The sequence below is a fragment of the Patagioenas fasciata genome, chromosome 4, assembly GCF_037038585.1.
Source record: "Patagioenas fasciata isolate bPatFas1 chromosome 4, bPatFas1.hap1, whole genome shotgun sequence".
Taxonomy (NCBI): domain Eukaryota; kingdom Metazoa; phylum Chordata; class Aves; order Columbiformes; family Columbidae; genus Patagioenas; species Patagioenas fasciata.
Window position 1 is genome coordinate 44,859,835 of NC_092523.1, and position 19,975 is coordinate 44,879,809.

At 40.0% G+C, this 19,975-nt stretch overlaps 1 protein-coding gene across 1 annotated transcript; it reads right to left on the reverse strand.

Annotated features, from left to right (window-relative positions):
• Positions 1–131: 131 nt before the first annotated feature.
• On the reverse strand, positions 132–19,925 carry ETFDH (electron transfer flavoprotein dehydrogenase). The gene is made up of 13 exons (XM_065837960.2): positions 19,776–19,925; positions 17,788–17,934; positions 16,722–16,951; positions 16,163–16,244; positions 15,782–15,900; positions 15,392–15,469; positions 14,544–14,690; positions 12,683–12,823; positions 10,518–10,661; positions 6,414–6,582; positions 1,777–1,959; positions 1,203–1,424; positions 132–937 (listed from the first exon to the last, which is right to left on the reverse strand). The coding sequence occupies exons 1-13, from the start codon at positions 19,807–19,809 to the stop codon at positions 774–776; spliced, it is 1,860 nt and encodes a 619-aa protein (XP_065694032.2). The 5' UTR covers positions 19,810–19,925; the 3' UTR covers positions 132–773.
• Positions 19,926–19,975: the final 50 nt, after the last annotated feature.

A 19,975-nucleotide genomic window follows, 5' to 3' on the forward strand; every position in this document is an offset into this window, starting at 1 on the left:
TTTAAGCTGCAGTAACTTGTGTTATGTGATTCAGGTGTGTCTCTAATGTGTAAATCAGTAGCAGCTGTGTTTTTGCAGCTTAACAGTTAGTGCTTCCTAAGAAGCTGGGTGTCACACCACGACAATTTAGGCAGTTTCTATTAGAGTTTTTATTAACATAGGCCTGATTTATTGTGAGGACCAAAACCACCGGTAGATATACAATGAAGGTGCAATATTACACTTTTTCCTTAAACCGCTTTACAGGTTGTATTACAGATGGGCTCCTTATTATCATCAGAAAAAAAAAAAAAACACCTGAAAATTTGATGTAAAATGTATAATACTTCAAAGCAGTGACAATCTTCTAGAGCGACATATTTTCCCTACTGCAAGGTGGGATTACATATAGTAAATCACTCCAGATAGAGAGAAAATACTTTTTTTTTTTAAGGTATGTACTAAATTATTCCACCATACCCACAATTCTGTATATGGCTCCTGTTATCACTGCACTTCAGCAATAAATCCAAGATCCCAAGTTCCTTTGTCAGTTCTGAGAACAACTTTCTTCTGCCCGTCACACAACTCCTGTAAAGAAGTCCTATTTAAATAAGGCAAGGGTTTATCCAGAAGGCAGTAACTTTCCATTTAATGCAACAGTCATACCTAAAACTCAGAATGGCACATTAGTCGCAAACTCTAATATTCAAGTCAGTACTGTACTTTAATTACACTGCAGCATAAAAATATTTGTTGGTGATCATAAGTCACTGAATAGATTTCCTGTCAGTTTACATCCCATTGTAAGCTGGTCCTCCTCCACCTTCAGGGACTACCCAGTTAATGTTCTGACTTGGGTCTTTAATGTCACATGTTTTGCAGTGGACACAGTTCTGAGCATTTATCTGCAGTCTTGATCCTTCTCCTGTTTCCAGAGGAATATATTCATAAACTCCTGCAAAGAGCAAAAGAGAGCTGTCACTTCACCAGTTTCCCCCTGCATGTATGCTCTACTAATCAGCAAGCATAATGGGGGACATCTGTTACTAGTATGATTCAACTGCCATCTTCCACGTTCACTAATTATTTTGTCAGGAAAGTACTGCTAGCATAATATATTTTAAGACCTGCTCTTCTAGGATGACTGGAATAGAATGAAGTAAGCAATGACCAGGTGGATTGCTCCTCAGGTATAGTTCAGACTCATTTTTATTACCTACCTGCTGGACAAAATCTTTGTTCTGGTCCATCGAATACAGCCAAATTCCTGTTCACAGGGATGCTGTCATCTTTGAGAGTTAAATGAGCAGGCTGGTCATGTTCATGGTTTGTACCACTTAAAGCCACAGATGACAGGAGATCAAAACTGATTTTTCCATCAGGCTTTGGGTATTCAATAGGTGTGCAATCTTTGGCTGGCTTAAGCTGAGCAAAATCAGGTCCTAAATATATTTTAAATAAATAAGTTTCAGTATAAGTTACTGTATTTTGCAGTTACTCAAGAACAATTAAATTAAGCTACTTTAACTTCCCTTGTCATCAGAATGAAGTATTCCATAAAAGCTAGCCTTTCTTATGACACAAAAAAACTATGCTAAGTAAAACAGTGTTTTAATGTCTTAATTTACATTATATGCTAGGTGACACAACAGTCTGCTTTGCTGCCTTGTCATTGATTTCTTTTCTACACTTTAAGGCCTTGCCACTTTACTAGATGTGCTCCAGCTTCAACTAATACCAGATAGGACTGACATGTACATTTTAGTATCTTCTTTCAGGAGATAATGAAATTACCTGGATGTTTTAATGTCCATGGTTCCTTTCCTCTCAGTATCCAATAAAATATACCTGTGTAAATCATTCCTCCATACACACCAAGTATGCTATGGCAGGATGGTCGGATGTTTCTAACTGCATATAGCTCTTTCCAGACCCACGACTTTTTCAGGTTTTCTTCATATTCTTGCACGTCAAGTCCTAAGGCAGTACATTACTTGTTAGGTACCTATAGTACATAATGACTATCCTTGAAATAAAAAATAATTGCTGAATAAAGGCAATTGTTAGCAATGAAGACAGCAAAATGAGAATTTCAGAACAGTAAGCTAGGAATATACTAGACAACATATTTCAGCCTCTTGAAGAGATCTGCTTTGTTGGCAGTTATCAGCAGGTATGTACTGCTCCTTTGCAGCCTCTATTAAATGACCCAAAAGCAGCATTACGTGGCCTCAAACATCAGCAAAATCTAAAGATAAGCGGCCAGGTGGCTGTATTGGCATCTCTGTGGGAAAACAGCTATGTGCTCGTAGAATCTAAGAATCGATCAGGAGTAATTTTCTTAAGAAAAGAAGTTCAAAAAAAATTTTTCTGAGCTTCACCATTCTCCATTACTACTGAACAGGAACAGATGTTCTAAATAACAAAGTTTTAAGCCTTGTCTATAAATAAAACCATGCTTCAGTCCATATTTACTGTCTCACATAAGGTTCTGAAAAAAAGCTCATCTCTGCACAGAGAAGAATCACAGAATGCTGGGGATTGGAAGGGACCTCGAAAGATCATCCAGTCCAATCCCCCTGCCGGAGCAGGAACACCTAGATGTGGTTACACAGAAAGGTGTCCAGGCAGGTTTTGAATGTCTCTAGAGTAGGAGACTCCACAACCTCCCTGGGCAGCCTGTTCCAGGGCTCTGTTACCCTCACTGAGAAGAAGCTGCTTCTCAAATTTAAGTGGAACCTCTTGTGTTCCAGTTTGAACCCATCACTCCTTGTCCTACCGTTGGTTGTCACCGAGAAGAGCCTGGCTCCATCCTCATGACACTCACCCTTTATATATTTCTAAACATTAATACGGTCACCCCTCAGTCACTTCCAAGCTAAAGAGACCCAGCTCCCTCAGCCTTTCCTCATAGGGGAGATGCTCCACTCCCTTGATCATCTTTGTTGCCCTGCGCTGGACCCTCTCCAGCAGTTCCCTGTCCTTCTTGAACTGAGGGGCCCAGAACTGGACACAATATTCCAGATGGGGTCTCACCAGGGCAGAGTAGAGGGGAAGGAGAACCTCCCTCGACCTACTAACCACCCCCCTTGTAATGCCCTCCACGATGCCATTGGCTTTCCTGGCCACAAGGGCACAGTGCTGGCTCATGGCCATCCTGTTGTCCACCAGAACCCCCAGGTCCCTTTCCCCTACACTGCTCTCTAATAGGTCACTCCCCAACTTATACTGGAACCTGGGGTTCCTACCCAGATGCAAGACTCTACACTTGCCCTTGTTATATTTCATTAAATTTTTCCCTGCCCAGCTCTCCAGCCTGTCCAGGTCTCGCTGGATGGCAGCACAGCCTTCTGGCGTGTCAGCCACTCCTCCCAGCTTGGTGTCATCAGCAAACTTGCTGACAGTACACTCTATTCCCTCATCCAAATCGTTGATGAATATAGAATAATACAGGGCCCAGTACTGACCCCTGAGGCACTCCACTAGATACAGGCCTCCAACTAGACTCTGCCCCATTGACCACGACTCTCTGGCTTCTCTCTAGCCAATTCGCAGTCCACCTCACTACTTGGTCGTCCAGACCACACTTCCTCAGTTTAGCTATGAGAATGCTGTGGGAGACTGTGTCAAATGCCTTACTGAAGTCAAGGTAGACTATATCTACTGCTCTGCCATCATCCATTCATCTTGTTATGTCCTCATAAAAGTCAATGAGGTTGGTCAAGCACAACTTCCCCTTGGCGAAGCCATGTTGACTGCCCCTAATGACCCTCTTATCCCTGATATGCCTTGAGATGGCACCAAGGATAAGCTGTTCCATCACTTTCCCAGGGATGGAGGTAAGGCTGACCGGTCTATAGTTACCCGGGTCCTCCTTCTTGCCCTTTTTGAAGACTGGAGTGACATCTGCTTTTCTCCAGTCCTCTCCCGTTTCCCAAGACTTGGCAAAGATGATGGAGAGTGGTCCAGCAATGACCTCAGCCAGCTCCCTCAGCACCCGCGGGTGCATCCCATCTGGACCCATGGATTCATGCATGTCCAAATTGCCTAACTGCTCCCTAACCCAGTCTTCATCAACTGACACAAACTCCTCCACTGACCTGGCTTCCTCTGGGGCCTCAGCGGTACAGGGCTCCTCAGAACAGCCTCCAGCAGGGTAGACAGAGACAAAGAAGGTGTTCAGTAGCTCTGCCTTCTCTGCATCTTCTGCCACCAGGGCACCAACCTTGTTCATCAGCGGGCCTACATGGCCTCTGGTGTTAGTTTTATCTGCCACGTATTTGAAAAAGCTCTTCCTGTTGTCCTTGACCCCTCTTGTCAGGTTTAATTCTAAGGAGGCCTTAGCTTTCCTAGTTGCCTCCCTATGCCCTCTGACAACAGCCTTATATTCTTCCCAAGTGGCCAGCCCCTCCTTCTGTGATCCGTAAACTCTCCTCTTCCACTTGAGCTTACCCAGCAGTTCCCTGTTTAATCACACAGGTCTCCTGGCTCCCTTCCTTGACTTCCTATGTGTTGGGATGCTCTGATCTTGTGCCTGGTAGAAACAGTCCCTGAACACTAACCAACTATCTTGGGCCCCTTTACCTTCAAGCAGCCTGACCCATGGGATTTCCCCTAGTAGTTGCTTGAAAGGGCCAAAGTTCACCTTGCTGAAGTCCAGAGTTGCAGTTCTGCTTGCTATTCTGTTCCCGCCACAGGAGATCCTGAACTCCACCATTTCATGGTCGCTGCAACCAAGGCAGCCCTCAACCTTTACCGCTTCAACCAGATGCTCCTTGTTAGTGAGGATGAGGTCCAGCAGTGCACCTCTTCTAGTTGGCTCCTCCACCATTTGCATCAGAAAGTTATCATCAATGCACTGGAGGAACCTCCTGGACTGTGGCTGGCTGGCTGAGTGGTCCTTCCAGCAAACATCAGGGAAGTTAAAATCCCCCACCACAACCAGGGCCTGTGACTGTGAGGCTGCTCTCAGCTGCCTGTAGAAGGCCTCAACAACTTCCTCACCCTGATCTGGTGTCCTATAATAGACACCCACAATAGTATCACCCTTGCCAGCCTGCCCCTTAATTTTCACCCATAGACTCTCAACTTGCCCCTCATCCGTGCCGGGACAATACTCAATACATTGTAGGTGCTCTCTCACATAAAGAGTGACCCCACCACCACGCCTGGCTGTCCTGTCCTTCCTGAAGAGGACATAGCCATCCATGACCACATTCCAGTCATGTGAGCTGTCCCACCATGTCTCCGTAATTGCCACCAGGTCATAATCTCCTGCCTGAACATGGGTTTCTAACTCCTCCTGCTTATTCCCCATGCTGCGCGCATTGGTTATACAGGCATTTCAGTGGGCGAGCTGAGCGCACTGATTTCACCCTAGGGGTATGGGAGGCCTCCCAGCCTTCATCAACCCTAGAATGCTGCCCCACTGGTGCAAGCCCAGATACAACCCCATCCCCTTTCGAAGGAATATTATGCTGTAATATTCTACTGACTTGACAAAACTGGAAACAGCATATAAAACCTGTCCATAATCAAACAAGAGCAGGACACTGCCCATTAAGAATGTTTATTGTTTCAGAAGGCTTCTAAGTATTTTACTCACTGTAGTAGTTGCAGTTGTAATTGTTCAGTGTATGCTCTGTGGCAAGGTGTATTGTGCATTTCAGCTGAATGAGAGCTCATGAGGCCTGAATCCACTACTACAGAGAAGAGATTTCTAAAGTAATCATCATGTGGCATCTGGCTGTAGTGACCATCTCCAGAATAACTGAAATACTGGGTTCTCTCTCTATATGGCCTTTGTTAACAGATTTAAGGGAACAACCAAGGCTTAAATAAATTGCTACAGCTACAATGCAGTCAGGATCAGGTGATTACTTCAATGTTCTTGCAGTACATATAACATGAAATACATGTTGTCTTTAAGTGAGATGACTATAACATGAAAGACAGAAAAAGAGGACTGAAGGAAAAAGGTATCCTAACAATTAAAAAAACAGTTAAGAGCACACTTGGAAAATTTCACCCCATTTTGCTTCCATTTAATCTGTTCCTTTTATTTTTTTCTCTGATTCTGCAGTCTTTCAGTAATACTTTTTGAGTCATAAAGTACTAATTTTTAACATATTTGTAGGAAGAAGATACATACTATTCTTGTTTACTTACACAGGAAGCATAAGCTTACTTTTCAGATGCTCATTAGAGGCATATTTTTGTTTTAGCAGTAGGATCAATACTTAAGAATAACTGCACAAAACTTTCTTTCTTAAATAATTTAACAGTATAAACAATAAACAAACAACAGATACCTTTTCATGACATATTTGCATTCCCAACTAATTCCTTCAAGACACATTTAGTTAGCACTAAGCTGTTGGTGTTTCCAATTGAAGTCAAGGTAATTACAAGTCAAAATGCAGTGATCTCACCTATTGTTTTTGATTGGAGATTTTCGTTGGTTAACTGGCTAAAGATGGCTTCTGAAGCCAACATGCCACTTTTCATTGCGGTGTGTGTCCCTTTGATTTTAGGAACATTCATGAGTCCAGGACTACAACCAATTAATAATCCACCAGGGAAGGTGAGTTTGGGTATAGACTGAGGAGGAAACACAAAGAAAGGTGGTTGGTTTGTTTTTGGTTTTTTTTAAAGTGAAAATAACATTCTGGAAACAAAATTGGCATGAGGCTTGAGTGTCCTTTACATTTTTAGTCTTGCATGTGCACTACCTAAAAATACACCAGAGTTTCTTTTCTTAATCAAGGAATTTTGGCATCGTGAGTAAATAAGAATACAAACATTGTACTGGGGCTGAGGATAAAATAATGGCAAGACAAGATTTTCCTTATATTCTCTCTCCAGTTGCTTTATCTGCAACAAAACTGTGGTAATGTCAACCACCAATACTGCTTTCCTCCTTCAAGTTTAAGTGAATTATTTAAAAAACAAACAAACAAACAGCCCCCAAAACATTTGTGTTTCTATTTTCCATGCAGTAAGTTGTATGCATCTCACCTCACAGTTTATTATTCAGTGCTTTTTTCCACAAATCTTTTCTACAAAACTGTCCTCCCTGCCCACACCCCCAGGTCCCACTTAATTTAGAAGCTGCTCAGCAGCCAAGAAATAAATTTTTGGTGCAAAATTATTGTCTTACTCCTGTTTTATAAGAAGCATGATGCCACTAAGTATGGTCAGCTCACAAACCTAAGACAGCCAGATGATTTGCAAACATCAAGTCTACAGTATTAATATGTTATACACCTATATTGACTAAGGAATACCTCAGCTATCAAGATAGTTATTCTCACCCTCATCCAATGAGATGAAGATTATAGACAGGGAACAGCTTCAAAACACAGACTGACTGCAGCACTTCGAGCAGAAAGCTCTGATCAGATCCTAGGTCTGAAATAGCTGAAGGTAAGATATGAACATTGCCTTTCTCCAAAAGTCTTCAATACTGAGCAGCGCTTGTGAATCTAGCATCCCACTTTTATTAAAGCTGCCTGAATTAATTGATTTTTAATAGCTTAAGTAATTTGACCCCAAACAAGTAGTTTTGTTTCATGAAAAATGTAAAAAAAAAGAAAGGAAAAAAACAAACCCACAAAAAACAAAAGGTATTGCTTGGAATTTAAGATGATCTGAAACAAATGTTTTGTTTCTTCTACTTGTTCAATTGTTACTTGTTTACAATTCATCCAGGGCTGACCACTTTTTAGTATTCATATAGCAGTAACTACAAAGGTGCTAATACACAGCCTTTCCCCTGTGTTTTGGGCAATTTGTTAAATCACAGATTTTGTGATTTGGTTTGTAGGAAAGATAATTTAGGCTGAAAACACAAGTACAACTTTTAACTTACTCTTCAGTGACCAGAAGTCATAAATTCAACTATGTAACAGTATTTCAAAGGAATTAAGTATGTAGGATGTCCTCTCCTTTCACAAGACCTTTGGCTGAAAACAGTTATTCTGTCATAACTATTAGGATGCAATGACATAAGCATAGAAAGATTTCTTTACTGACTCTATGAATTACATAAAGAGACAGTGATCAAGTATTTTTCTTCTGGAAAAACTGTTTCACTCAATAGGTACTTAGTGATCAACTTACTGCCAAATCATAAATATGATTAGTCATATAACACAAAAGGTTACGCGTACTGCAGCTTTGTTAGTAATTCTCATTACTAGTGCTATGGCACTTGGTGCCTGTTTTCAGTCAGTTTATCCAGTTGAAGGAACACATCATGCCAGCATAGCACAAGATCTCCTTGCCTCTCAGATACAGAGGGAAATCCTTGCAACCTGGAGAAGCCACCATCCCCTTGGCAGCAAACAGACAAACCAAGGCTGGTTTAGAGGAAGGAAGAAGGGAAGGCTCCTGCTCCCTGCAGAATGCCCCCCCCAGCAGCCAGGAAAGCCCACATTCTCCTCTCCTTAGTTCAGCTCAGGATTGAAAAACCTGTTAAGCAAGTCTAATGTTTGACACTTGTGTGGATCATCAATATGAAGGGGTTTTTTCCCTGATAATACACATTCCTCAATAATAGCAACAACTTTATTTTTTGTAAAAAAACTCCTAAAAACTTTTCAAAGTTTTTGCTAAAATGGAGACAAAACAGAGTTTGCATGCAAATTTCTTAATTTTAAGTGCTTGATTTTGCAATTTTTATAAACAAATAACAGCTATGTATATATAGTCTAATTAACTCTGTCTCCTCCCTCCATATATCCCAAAAAGCTACCAAATCAAGGAAACATCCAAGCACACTTGCTCTCAGAACAACTTACATAAGAAAATATTCCTGGACTCCAGTGATGCAAATGAGTCAGACTGCTACAGTTATTAATCCAAGCAACACATGCAAAAGAAGAGCTAATCTTAAAAAAAATCTTCCTAAGTGACTCATCAATAAAGTCTTTTTTTTTTTAAACTGAAAGCATGTATTAAAAAAGCCATTTAAAAGTATGACTTCATGATTAACTAGAGAATTCTATCTACAGGAAATCAAGCAAAGAAACTAACAAACAAAAAACAATCAAAAAACCCCCCATGCTTTTATATTAGGAACAGTGCGAAGTAAGTGACAACTTGTTTTAGGTCCAGCAAAGAAGTCCAAAGATTAGGCAGAGATGCATAAGAGCTGTAGTCTCTGTAACTTAGCATAAACGATGTCTGTAAGTAACTTTAAAAATACCATGTTCCTTCAGCCATATACTTCAAGCAGTAGAAAGTCACAGTCTGGCTATTTCATCAAAGCCAGAAAATCAGTCATGACTATGATAGAGAAATCAGCACCTGGGGTGAAAAGAGAAGCCTCTCTTGTATAAAAGCCTAGTTTAAAACATCTTGGCATTTTGTACCTCATCTGTGTTAATAATGGACCAACAATGGTTTCTGAAATAAGCTAGAAGCAGAGCTGTGTTACAACATGATACGATGTATTTCCACTTCCGGGTGGACAAAGTAATCAACCTGCAAACTGATTCAATGCGTATCGTGTGTAATCAAGAAGTTGCTTCATGAACCCACATGACCCGGTCCTAGGCATCCAGACCCGTATCAAAGCCCAACTCCACAACACTGTGAACAAGAGTTATGCTGCTGCTGAAATTCTACTTCTACTGCAAAACCTGCACAAAACCACATTTCTAGCAAAGAAGAGGTTCGAATTGGAAAGACAGAGAAAGTCAGAGAGCAGAGTGGAACAGCCTCTCACACGGGCTGTAGATCATGGACACTTGCACCAGTTGTATAATAAGTTACAAACTGAAAGCAGCATCTGGATCTGGGAGTCCAGGACACACAGCCATGTCCTGTGTTTTGAGATTCCCACACGAGAAGCTAACAAGTTGAAATATAAATTTTGGACTATTTCTCCTGCAAGTTGTTCCAACCCTTCCGAGGGATTTCAAGTCTTGATGAACACATTTTTAAAATTTCACCTTTTTGACTCCTTAAGGGAGCTAAACGAACACGGTATTTCATCTCCCAAGAAAGCAGAAATTCAAAGTTGTGTATGAAGGATACCAAATTTATCTGTCCTTGAGGAGGTCAAGACTTTTAGCTGCCAAGCTACATAACAATTTCAGCACCATTACTGACTTAAGGGTCAGGTATTGGAAAGAAGCTCCCTTTGGAAAATATGGCTCCCTCCGCTAACCCCACAAAAACAAGAGAGGAGTGGTGATACCCTCTCTTCCCCAGAGTTCCAGGCACAACAAAGAATTATCTGTAACTGCTTTGCTGCTGAACACATTTGATTGCAATATAAACTCTACTTCATATTTCATTTTGAAAGTAAAGTGACTATGCTATATGATTTTTAGTATGACGAGCCTAAATCTAGCAAATCTCAGCAGCCATTATCCAGCAACATAACAAGGCTCCTCTGTCCAGTAAAATTTTTGGTCTTGTCCATCTTTGTTATAGTTCATTTGTTTCCCAACAGCATGCAACCTGAATCTATAGCACTAAGAACATGGCTATAGAGAACACAAAGTAAGATTTCACAAAAAAGTCACCTGGAAACCACCTTCATTCAATGCTCTGGCCCCATAGGCAATCCTTGTTCCACCCTCCAAAGTAGGCTGCACGCTAGGATGGTGCTTCCATCTCTGAAACTCTCTAAATGGATTCAAATAGGGATTTTGATAATCTAAACCAACCTTAAAAAAAAAAAAAAGTGCAACATTAATTAATACATTAAAGTATGAAATTTCAATAACAGTTTGAAAAGGAAACAATCATGTATTACCACATCAGCTCTTTAAATCTATTTGATACTAAATCAACCTCAGGATCTTTCTACTTGAAGAAACTACTGCCAAAAATACATTCTATTAACAGTATAATAGAAGCAAATCTGATAATTTGCTGCTATGAGCCTGCTCTCTGCCCTATCTGAAACCTGAAGCATAGAAAATATTTATTTGCATTGTAACCACCTTCCATCTCTCTTTGAAATAAAGTAGTGACATTAAATTACGCATGGTTTAATGGGCAAGATAAGTGAAAAAACTTCTTTCTAATTTGTGTTTCAAAACCTCTTAGCCCTAGAAAAGCTGGAAGACAGGGTAAACAATTATTTCTAGATAGTTACGTCCTTGTGTTCACGTACTTTAAACAGTTCTTCACAACATTTAGCAAAGCCAATTTTCATTTCCAATTAGGTGAGCCACTGTAATAAAGCACAGGGGAGCAATGATGAAAGCAGGAAGTGGGGGAAAAAGACTCTGTGAACCAACTGGATGCCTAGGATTCTTATGCATTTGAGATTTGCTCCAATATATACTCTGCATTTCCCATGGCTAATATACTTTTAAAAGGACTTATGTTGCCAAATTTTCTCTTTTGACAAAGGGATTATTTTTGGTTCCTGTAAGCTTTGTTTGAGACAAATAACAAAATATATCAGGAGTCAGCAACAAACAGTACCTTGATTTCTCTGTCAGCTCACTGCTTTTAGAGCACTGCTTGCATCTACTTTCCTTGCTAGATAAAGCTAATGAAAAATTTTCAAAACAAGTGCAAGATAATCCTACTACAAGAATCAGCTCAGACTGACATAGATGTAAAGTTCAAAGACCAAAAAGTGCTTTAATGTTCACACAAAAGTTGCTTTTCTCTTATCTGAACTGGAGATAGTACGAACATTACTGATTACCATTCTTTGTAAGATTCAAAGCTGTCTACCCTTCAAAAAAAAAAAAACAAACTAAAAAACCACACCAAAAACTCAAATAGAATTTAATTGTCTACAGTCCATACTTATTAATTCCCATATTGGATATCTGCACAGGACAAGTATGCATACCTGAGAAAAGCTAACAAGTTTTTCTCATAGTTTCTCACAAAATGGTTAGATAAAAATACAGCTTTAGCCCCCACATGCTCTGGAATCCTTCTGAAATCTAGGAGACCAACACATCACCTCAACCCCATGCTGCTAGAAGTCCGGGTCATGTCCCTGACTCTTACAATGTCTGTGTGTAAAGCACACGCACAGGATAAATAGTGCATGCTTCATTTAGGACTGCAGGTGCTAGAAAAACATTTCCTACATTGCTCCCTGCATCACTGGCTGCAATAACGACACAGTCTCTCTAGTGATCTCAGTGCTCCTGATAAAGAAGCAGTAAGAAGGAAGAAGCTGCCCGTCCCATGCAGAAAGACAGTTGCAAAACAGGACAAGTGGAACAGGGGTGAAGAATGATAAGAACAAACTGAAGGTCTCAGAAGGGATGCTGCTTGTGGAACCACAGAGCGCTTCCACTTCATATGCTTCTCTCATAGAGTGCATACGCACCCAAGGTTGATGCATGAATGAGGAAACTGAATTGTACAAAGCGGACGTGATTTTAGATTTTTCCTAACTTGCAAAAATTTTGTTAGCACAGTTTTGATTAACCATATGCTTTTCGCTTTATCAATATTTTTTTCGGTTTGCAAAATTGTATTTGTAAGTTTTCCATTTTGTTTTTAATAAAAGGCACTGGATTAAAGACAAATCCATATGACAAATTAACCTTCCCCAATATGGGAATAAGTGCATTTAAGATTGAGAAAGTACTAAATTTGGTCTGTTGCTATTCTTGTGTTTTCATTTTGACATTAAAACAGAGAGAAGAAATTGCATAAAAATGAAGACTAAACAACAAAGCAGCATGGAAAAAACAATTTCACTTACCACAAATCCAAGAGCAACTAAAGGTTCACTCTCATTTAAGTGATAAAGGAAGGAACCTCCATATGTATGTCTGTCTAAAGGCCAGCCCACAGTATGTTCCACTCTTCCTGGTTTCCATTTCTTTTCATCAATAGTCCATAACTGAAATGAAGATCATGAAAAATTACTTTCTATTGCAAAGTAATGACCTTTCAATTACTTTCTATTGCAAAGTAATGACCTTTCAATAATGTAATAAAAGACAAACACACACTTAAATATAGAAGTAATTTACTGCTATGGCCAATGTATAAACTCATACAGCAAAATACCAGGTAGTAAGTACAAATACCTGTTTTGGATTACTGTTCAAGAATTACCTAATACGTTTCTTTCTTGAAATGTTGTGCATAAGAAAACGTGACTGAGACTCCAGCACTATACCCAAAATTCTCATTCAGCCATAAGACCCTTTACCTTAGCGACTCTGACAGATAGCTCTGTGAAGGAATGCAATGCTTACATTGACTTTTTTTTAAAAAACTTCATTTTTTCATATGAATCACTGCAATTCCTTCACAGGTTTTTCAAGATCAGGCTTAACAATATGTCTGAGTTGATCCAAATATTTACTGTCAAACAGGTTATCTTCTCTCCTACACATCTCCAGGACTCATCTGACCCATGGTGACCTCACAAAAGTATCTTCATGTTTCCTCATCACGGAGTTATGTGTCAGGTGCAGTCTAATGACAGAGGCGAGTTGAGGCCCATTAGATTAGTTCAGGCATGGAGGTCACATCTACATTAATGGTCCAGCTTAGATGAAGAAGTATGTTGTTGAACAGGACTCCTGATTCCTCTCACTTACTGAGCTTTGGTTCACATCATGCAGCAGCCATGGAACTGGATTCCTTTTATGTGAAACTAAACTGTAAGACAGGCTCCAGAAGCTGATTTAAAGCATTTCAGTCACGAAAGGGCACTCAGTCCATGGGACTAGACCAAAGCTAGTCCAAAGTAAAAATAACCCTGAAATGTGCATAGTATGGATATCAGCTCATCAGCACCAACTATTTCACTCTACGGATCCATTCGTATTGGACTGTACTATTTGCTAAAACACAGTCTCATGTGGAAGCAAAGGAACTCTACAGCAAAACCCTGCTTTAATGACAACTTAGGTATTAGAAACTGTAACTAAGACTATGTCATATGTAGGAATATTTACAGAGTGGTTATTCTCTGCGTAAGTGTGTAAACTAATTATTTAACAAATATTTTGTAGGTGGAAGCATGTGCTTAAAGTAATAAATAAATAATACATTTTAGTCAATCTCTGAACATATTTGAAATAATACAGCTCTTTTTCAAGAGTGATATTTCCCGAGCATAAAATATTTCAAAAAGGAAACCTGATCCTTACCCCAATTTTAGAAGATCAGTGAAGGGTATTTTGGGGAAAAAAAAGTCATCCATAAGGTGCTCCAGAGAGCATGAATCACCATCTGGAACATTCCTTTTCTCTCTCTAATGAATATACAGAAAACCCATAGAAAGCCTTTCCTCTCCTCTGTAGGCAATACCCCCCCTAAAATCAGGTAACATTAATTGAAATCAAATTAAGCAGTAACAGAGTGGATTCACAGGTATCTCTAGTTATAACACAGATATACGAGAAGAATAAACTGAAACAAGACAGTCACGACATTTAGGGAGCATCTTTTATGCTATTCTGAAACTTATCAGAGATTCTGAAGCCTGAAAGTGTAACTCAAAATCTATCATTCTAATGTCTTACACAAATTAGCTTCAAAGCAAATAGAAACTACTTACAATTTCATAGTATTTTTCTTAATTGTTAAAATTATGCAGTTGATACCTCTTTCAGTCCAATGCCATAGCTCTGAGGTTGACATTTCTCCCTTAGATTGTATTTTTTGTACAGCTGTTTGGCTAGATGACCATGACAACCTTCAGCAAAGACTGTGACTTTAGCATGGAGTTCCAAGCCTCTTTCAAAGGTGGCCTGCAAAAGCAGAGCATTTCATCAGCATTTAGATCCGTGCCACACCAATTATCTGTAGCCAGATAATTGTGAAAGTGTGAAAGTTGTTCTGAGTTATTGTGGGGTGGCAAATTCTCCCTATGTATTGCACAAGTACCGGTTACTGCAGATTCCAGATTCCACTAAAAATCAGCCACAGTCTGACACTTAGGGCAGGGAATCACCTTCTGGAAACAGCAACGTGATGAAGCAGCAAAAAGGCATAAAGGTTCAGTGTGCACCTTGCCCCAACAAGGTAGACAAACTGTCAACAAATGTGGCTGCAGTTGTAAATCAGCCAGAAACATACTCACATGTTGCTAGTTACCTTCTGGACAGCAGCTTTACATTTCACCTTTGCAACTTTTTTTCTAGGAGTTCCTGGGATCGTTTCCTTTGTTTCCTGATGTCATATATGCCAAAGCACCCTTACAATATTTCTTTCGAGTCACCCTCAAACAAACCTTTCTGTGAAGGCGCTTTCTACTAGTCTCAGTTGTTTACGATGTTCTGTGACCAGAGCTTTCACAGATAACTAATCCATTTTATAAACAGAGAGGGAAGACAGGTACTGAATTTTATACTTTTTCTTAGGCTGCAGCAAGACTCCTGATGGCAGTAGAAGCAGATATATCAAAACTTCCATAATTAGACCCTTAGTTATGGGGAAGATAGCTACTTACTTTAGGTGCTCCATCCTTTTGAATGCCTACATCATTAGTTGCTATCCCTTTCACACTACCATCTTCATGAAAAAGAACCTTTGGAAATATTTAAACAAACAAAAAACATTTTAATGATATGTCATTTTAATCCATTCATGAAAAGTTTTAATGCAGAACTTCCAGGCACTACATCTTTAATGGTCAAACTTGAAGATTATGTATTTATTAACATACTGCATGATCCAATCGCACTTTTCTGGATCTGGGGCAGGGAATTTTGGCAATGAAACAGTTTTCACAATATACTTCTTTTAAGAGTAACATTGTGAATGTACAAATAAATAGGGAGTGAGGTGAAGGGGGTGCCAAAAGACATTTTTCATACATACACAGTGATGTCATTATTACCTCAGCTGCTGCATAACCTGGATAAACCTCAACACCCAAAGCTTCTGCTTGTTCACCGAGCCAGCTCACAAGGTGGCCCAGACGTACTATGTAATTTCCATGGTTAACCATCGGAAGTCCTAGGCAAAAAAGACACAAACATGTAGAACGCTAAACAAAATAATAAAAGTTGTATACATCAGATGTCATATCTTCTACAACTACTATCTTTGCAGTAATCTCATGCGTTATTACAGCCATCATCTACAGAGACCCTATCACTGGAAGCTGTTACATTCTACATACACTTCCTGTACAACATTGATTCAAATAAATTGTTTCATTCATGTAAAAATTGATAAAGATACTGAGAAATATGACTATCACCTCACCAAACTTTACCTGGAAGAATTGGCACTGGAATTCTAGAATTCTTTGTTAAAATTCCAAACTTGTCTTCAGTTACAGGAGTCTTAAGTGGAGCCTACATAAAAAAGAAAATAGTTATGTTTTTCTAGCCAACCAAACAAAACAACAACAAATAAAATAAAAACAAACAATTGAAACAGCAGTCAATTAAAGACAGAACATAAAGTACCTTACGAGGCAGTCACCAAACAAGAATTAACACAACTATTGAGGTAAAAAAACTGGAACGGGGCCTTGCAAATCACTTCTATAGTCAGGATGCACCAGACATATTGCGTATGTGCAGTAAGGCTACTATATAACAGAGCAAAGGCCACAGTGTATCTGTGTAGTCATAACAGTTTAGCATTGTTAAACTAGAGGAAACAGACTAAAAAGAAGGTCGAGGGTTTTTTGTTTTGTTAAATCAACGTATTTTAAAATGGTATTAAGTAGCAATGGTATCAAGGTACCAAATCATAACAGAATGAGTCAGACATGGAGTTCATTACAAGCTAGCGATTAATTGCATTGTTTGCATGCTCATACATACCCCCCGCTCCTTCCAGTCCGGAAAGAGTTCTTCTAAGGACCTTGGCTCAAGACAAGCACCAGACAGCGTATGCGCACCAATCTGAGAAGCCTTTTCCACCAGACAAACACGTATTTCTTTGTTATGCTCAGCGGCTAACTGTTTGAGCCGAATAGCTGCAGAGAGACCCGCAGGGCCTGCTCCAACAATGACAACATCAGCTTCCTCCGCAAATCTTTCCATGTTTACCCCTTTAATAAAAAAAAAGAAAACAACATAAACTGATCTCCAGTTTCCCAGCTTCTCTCTCACTAAACTTCGCTTTGTGATACTGGCTACTGGGTATCCCAGAAGTATTATTTCGCATAAAAGGAGGCTAAAATATTCCACTCTATCCCCACTTCAGTACTTGGAAGAGTGCAGAAAGATATTAGCATCCCAATCTAAAATTAGCTCTTCTTAAGTTATAAGAAGATATATGATAAAAAACATACTCAATCTCTATGCACTGTAAGTATTATCTTAGAATATTAAACTTAAGAGCCCAATTGGCTACCTGTATCAAAGACATTCTGTGAAATTCTAGGTAAGGGAGAAAGAAAAAAGACCCTTAGAACATATGACTTTATTTTAGTTTATCAATTAGTGCCTTTTCTGGAATTGATGCCACTAAAATTGCTCAATGTAGAGACTGGAATTCCCAGAGATATATATTACTCTTATTTTCTCACAAACTCCCATGGTAAGAACAACTGAAAAAATCCAACAGATACATACCTGACATAATTAAATTGTGTTGTGAGAGTAACTAAAGAAAAAGCTGCTTATATATTTTATTTAAATAACTAGGATCAAGTTTAATCTGATCCCATTTTATAGCACTAAAGACACTCATTGTGAGACAGCAACCACAAAATTTGATTTGGAATATTAGTACTGTATTTAAGAGTACAGAATTTCTGTAAAAAGTAAAAAAAAAAAACACAACAGCAACACATTTCAGTGTCCTTAAAACTGAGTGATGATGATGATGATAATAATAATAATAATAATAATACTTTTAAAGAATGCAATTGTTTTTGCTTACCTTCCCATCGTTTGTCTTTGTCCCGAGGATGAATTGTATAATGTGTAGTTATGCGAGGCACAGAAGCAGTAGATGCACATCTTGTGATATGCAGTGCTGGAAGGCAGTCCCTCTTTATCAACTTTAAAGCATGAAAGCACTGACGCGCTGCAAAAACAAGAAATGGATCTGTAAAATCAGTAATTTTCCAATTTTTTTTACTTTTAAGAGACAAAAGTGGCAAAACAACTATGACAGCTCCCCCCTGCAAAGGCTACCAGGTGATGTGAAGATGAGGAACCAAAACCACAGATTTTTACGTTTTCAAGTTAGGAATACACAGTATAATTTTACATCAGAGGGAAAAGAAAAAAAAAAGAGCAAAGAAGTTATCTTTCAAGTATTCTTCATGTAATACCACTCAATACACCAGCCAGCTATTTTTGACAGCTGATGTAGGATAACATGCGTGTACACAGGTGAAACACATTTTAAGCTCCTGTTTCATTTTGGACTTCAAAATATTTACTTCAGACTTCATTAAAAGTGACCAAACAACTATAGAGATGCAAGTTCATATCTTCTGACATCTCAGCACATGTAGAGACACACAGTTTGGGCTACTGACACTACACAGTTCACCTAAAGTAAATGTTGTGGTCTACAATAAAAGCTCAGACTTAAGCCCAAGTACACTTCAGCCAAAGCTAGGAACAGTAGATACAGTTAATCTTTACCTTTGCTACAAATCCGTTACTTGTTGAAGGACAAATTAGAATTCTTTTTTTAAGCAAATAGAGCAAATGAAAGTTTTAAATGAGCAAAATAGAACTAGTTATATAATAGTTAAAAGGTCTGTGAAGCAATGCACCTTGACAGGTATCTTTCCCTCCTTTAAGAATATCTCTAAATTTCAGGAGTGAAGTAAAGTATTTTATTTAAAGTAGAGTAATTCTGTGGAATCACATAAGTAAAACCACCAACATCCTATGACTGAAATGTTTTGCTGAGAATGGCAATTGGCAAGGCCAGCACAACATCCTCCATTATAACTCTGCACAGTGACAGTCAGGATATGGGTCTCTATGTGCAAGGCAGTAAGTATCTATGTTGGTTTTGTAACAGCAATTCTGTGCTGTATCTAAGATAACATCAAAGCTATTACCATAGCTTCTCATGACTCTTAATTATCTTTCACCTGCAACCAGGCAGATCTGAGAACAAGCTATGTATTTTTTAAGCATGACAATTATACCTATACATACATATTAAAACATGACACCTTAATTTTTGAGATTTTTTTTATCTGAGGAGAACTGATGGTATTAAGGACTACTTAGTATAGTTTAAAATGTTCATTGTTTCACACACAGACGAAAAAAAGTGAGGTTCAGCTCAGAATACATCTGATGATTGTGAAGGCAGATCCAAACTCTGAATGGGCAGATTCTTCGAAGAGAATGGACTGTACTTGCACTACCGGCTACTGAGAGCTCTCAGCCTTGGTAACGTGGAGGAGTTTACAGGAAATTGCTACGTAGTCATTTTACTAAGCAGTAATTTCACTTTTGTAGAGCACATTTACTCTACAATTTTTTCGTCAGTAAGGGCACACGTTCAGTCGCTTTATTTTATTCTCTAAACCAGGTAACACCTGGTGTCACTACCCATAAAGTTACAGTTTTTATGCACCCCGTTACAGACAGACCAGCACACGAACACTCGCAGTTCCGCACCGCTCCGCCCTCCCTGTAGCGGGACAGGGGCCGCGGTAACCACAGCCACACCACCGCTGACACCGGCCCCCAGCGCACCCCGTCCGCAGGACCCTCCGCCGCCGGCCCAGCGGCCGTCCTGCCGTCCGGACACCCGGGCGCCCGCGCCGCGACCTTTGCTCTCCTTCCGCGCCGTGCCAGCCGCCAGCCACACCCCGCCCCGCGGAGCGGCGGCCGCCCCAGCCCCTTCACCCGGGGACGGTCAGGCGGCCCCAGAGCGAGCGGGCGCGTTACCTCGGCTGGAGGGCGAGCAGCTACAGAGCAACATGTCAGCAGCCGCGACCCCCTCGGCGCTTTCTGCTCCCCGCGACCGCCCTGCGCACGCCCCACTTCGGCCCTCGGCCACGCCGCGCCTGCGCACTCTGCTGCCGGCGAGAGAGTGCCGGTCCCGGCCGTCCTACCAGCAGGACTACAGCTCCCAGAGCTCCCGGCGG

Coding starts and splice junctions, on each gene's coding strand:
- ETFDH (XM_065837960.2), bottom strand. CDS start 19,809: ATGTTGCTCTGTAGCTGCTCGCCCTCCAGCCGAG. Junction 15,901..16,162: donor TCCAGTGCCAATTCTTCCAG/GTAAAGTTTGGT, acceptor TTTTTTGCCTAG/GACTTCCGATGGTTAACCAT. Junction 15,470..15,781: donor CAGGTTATGCAGCAGCTGAG/GTAATAATGACA, acceptor ATATTTCCAAAG/GTTCTTTTTCATGAAGATGG.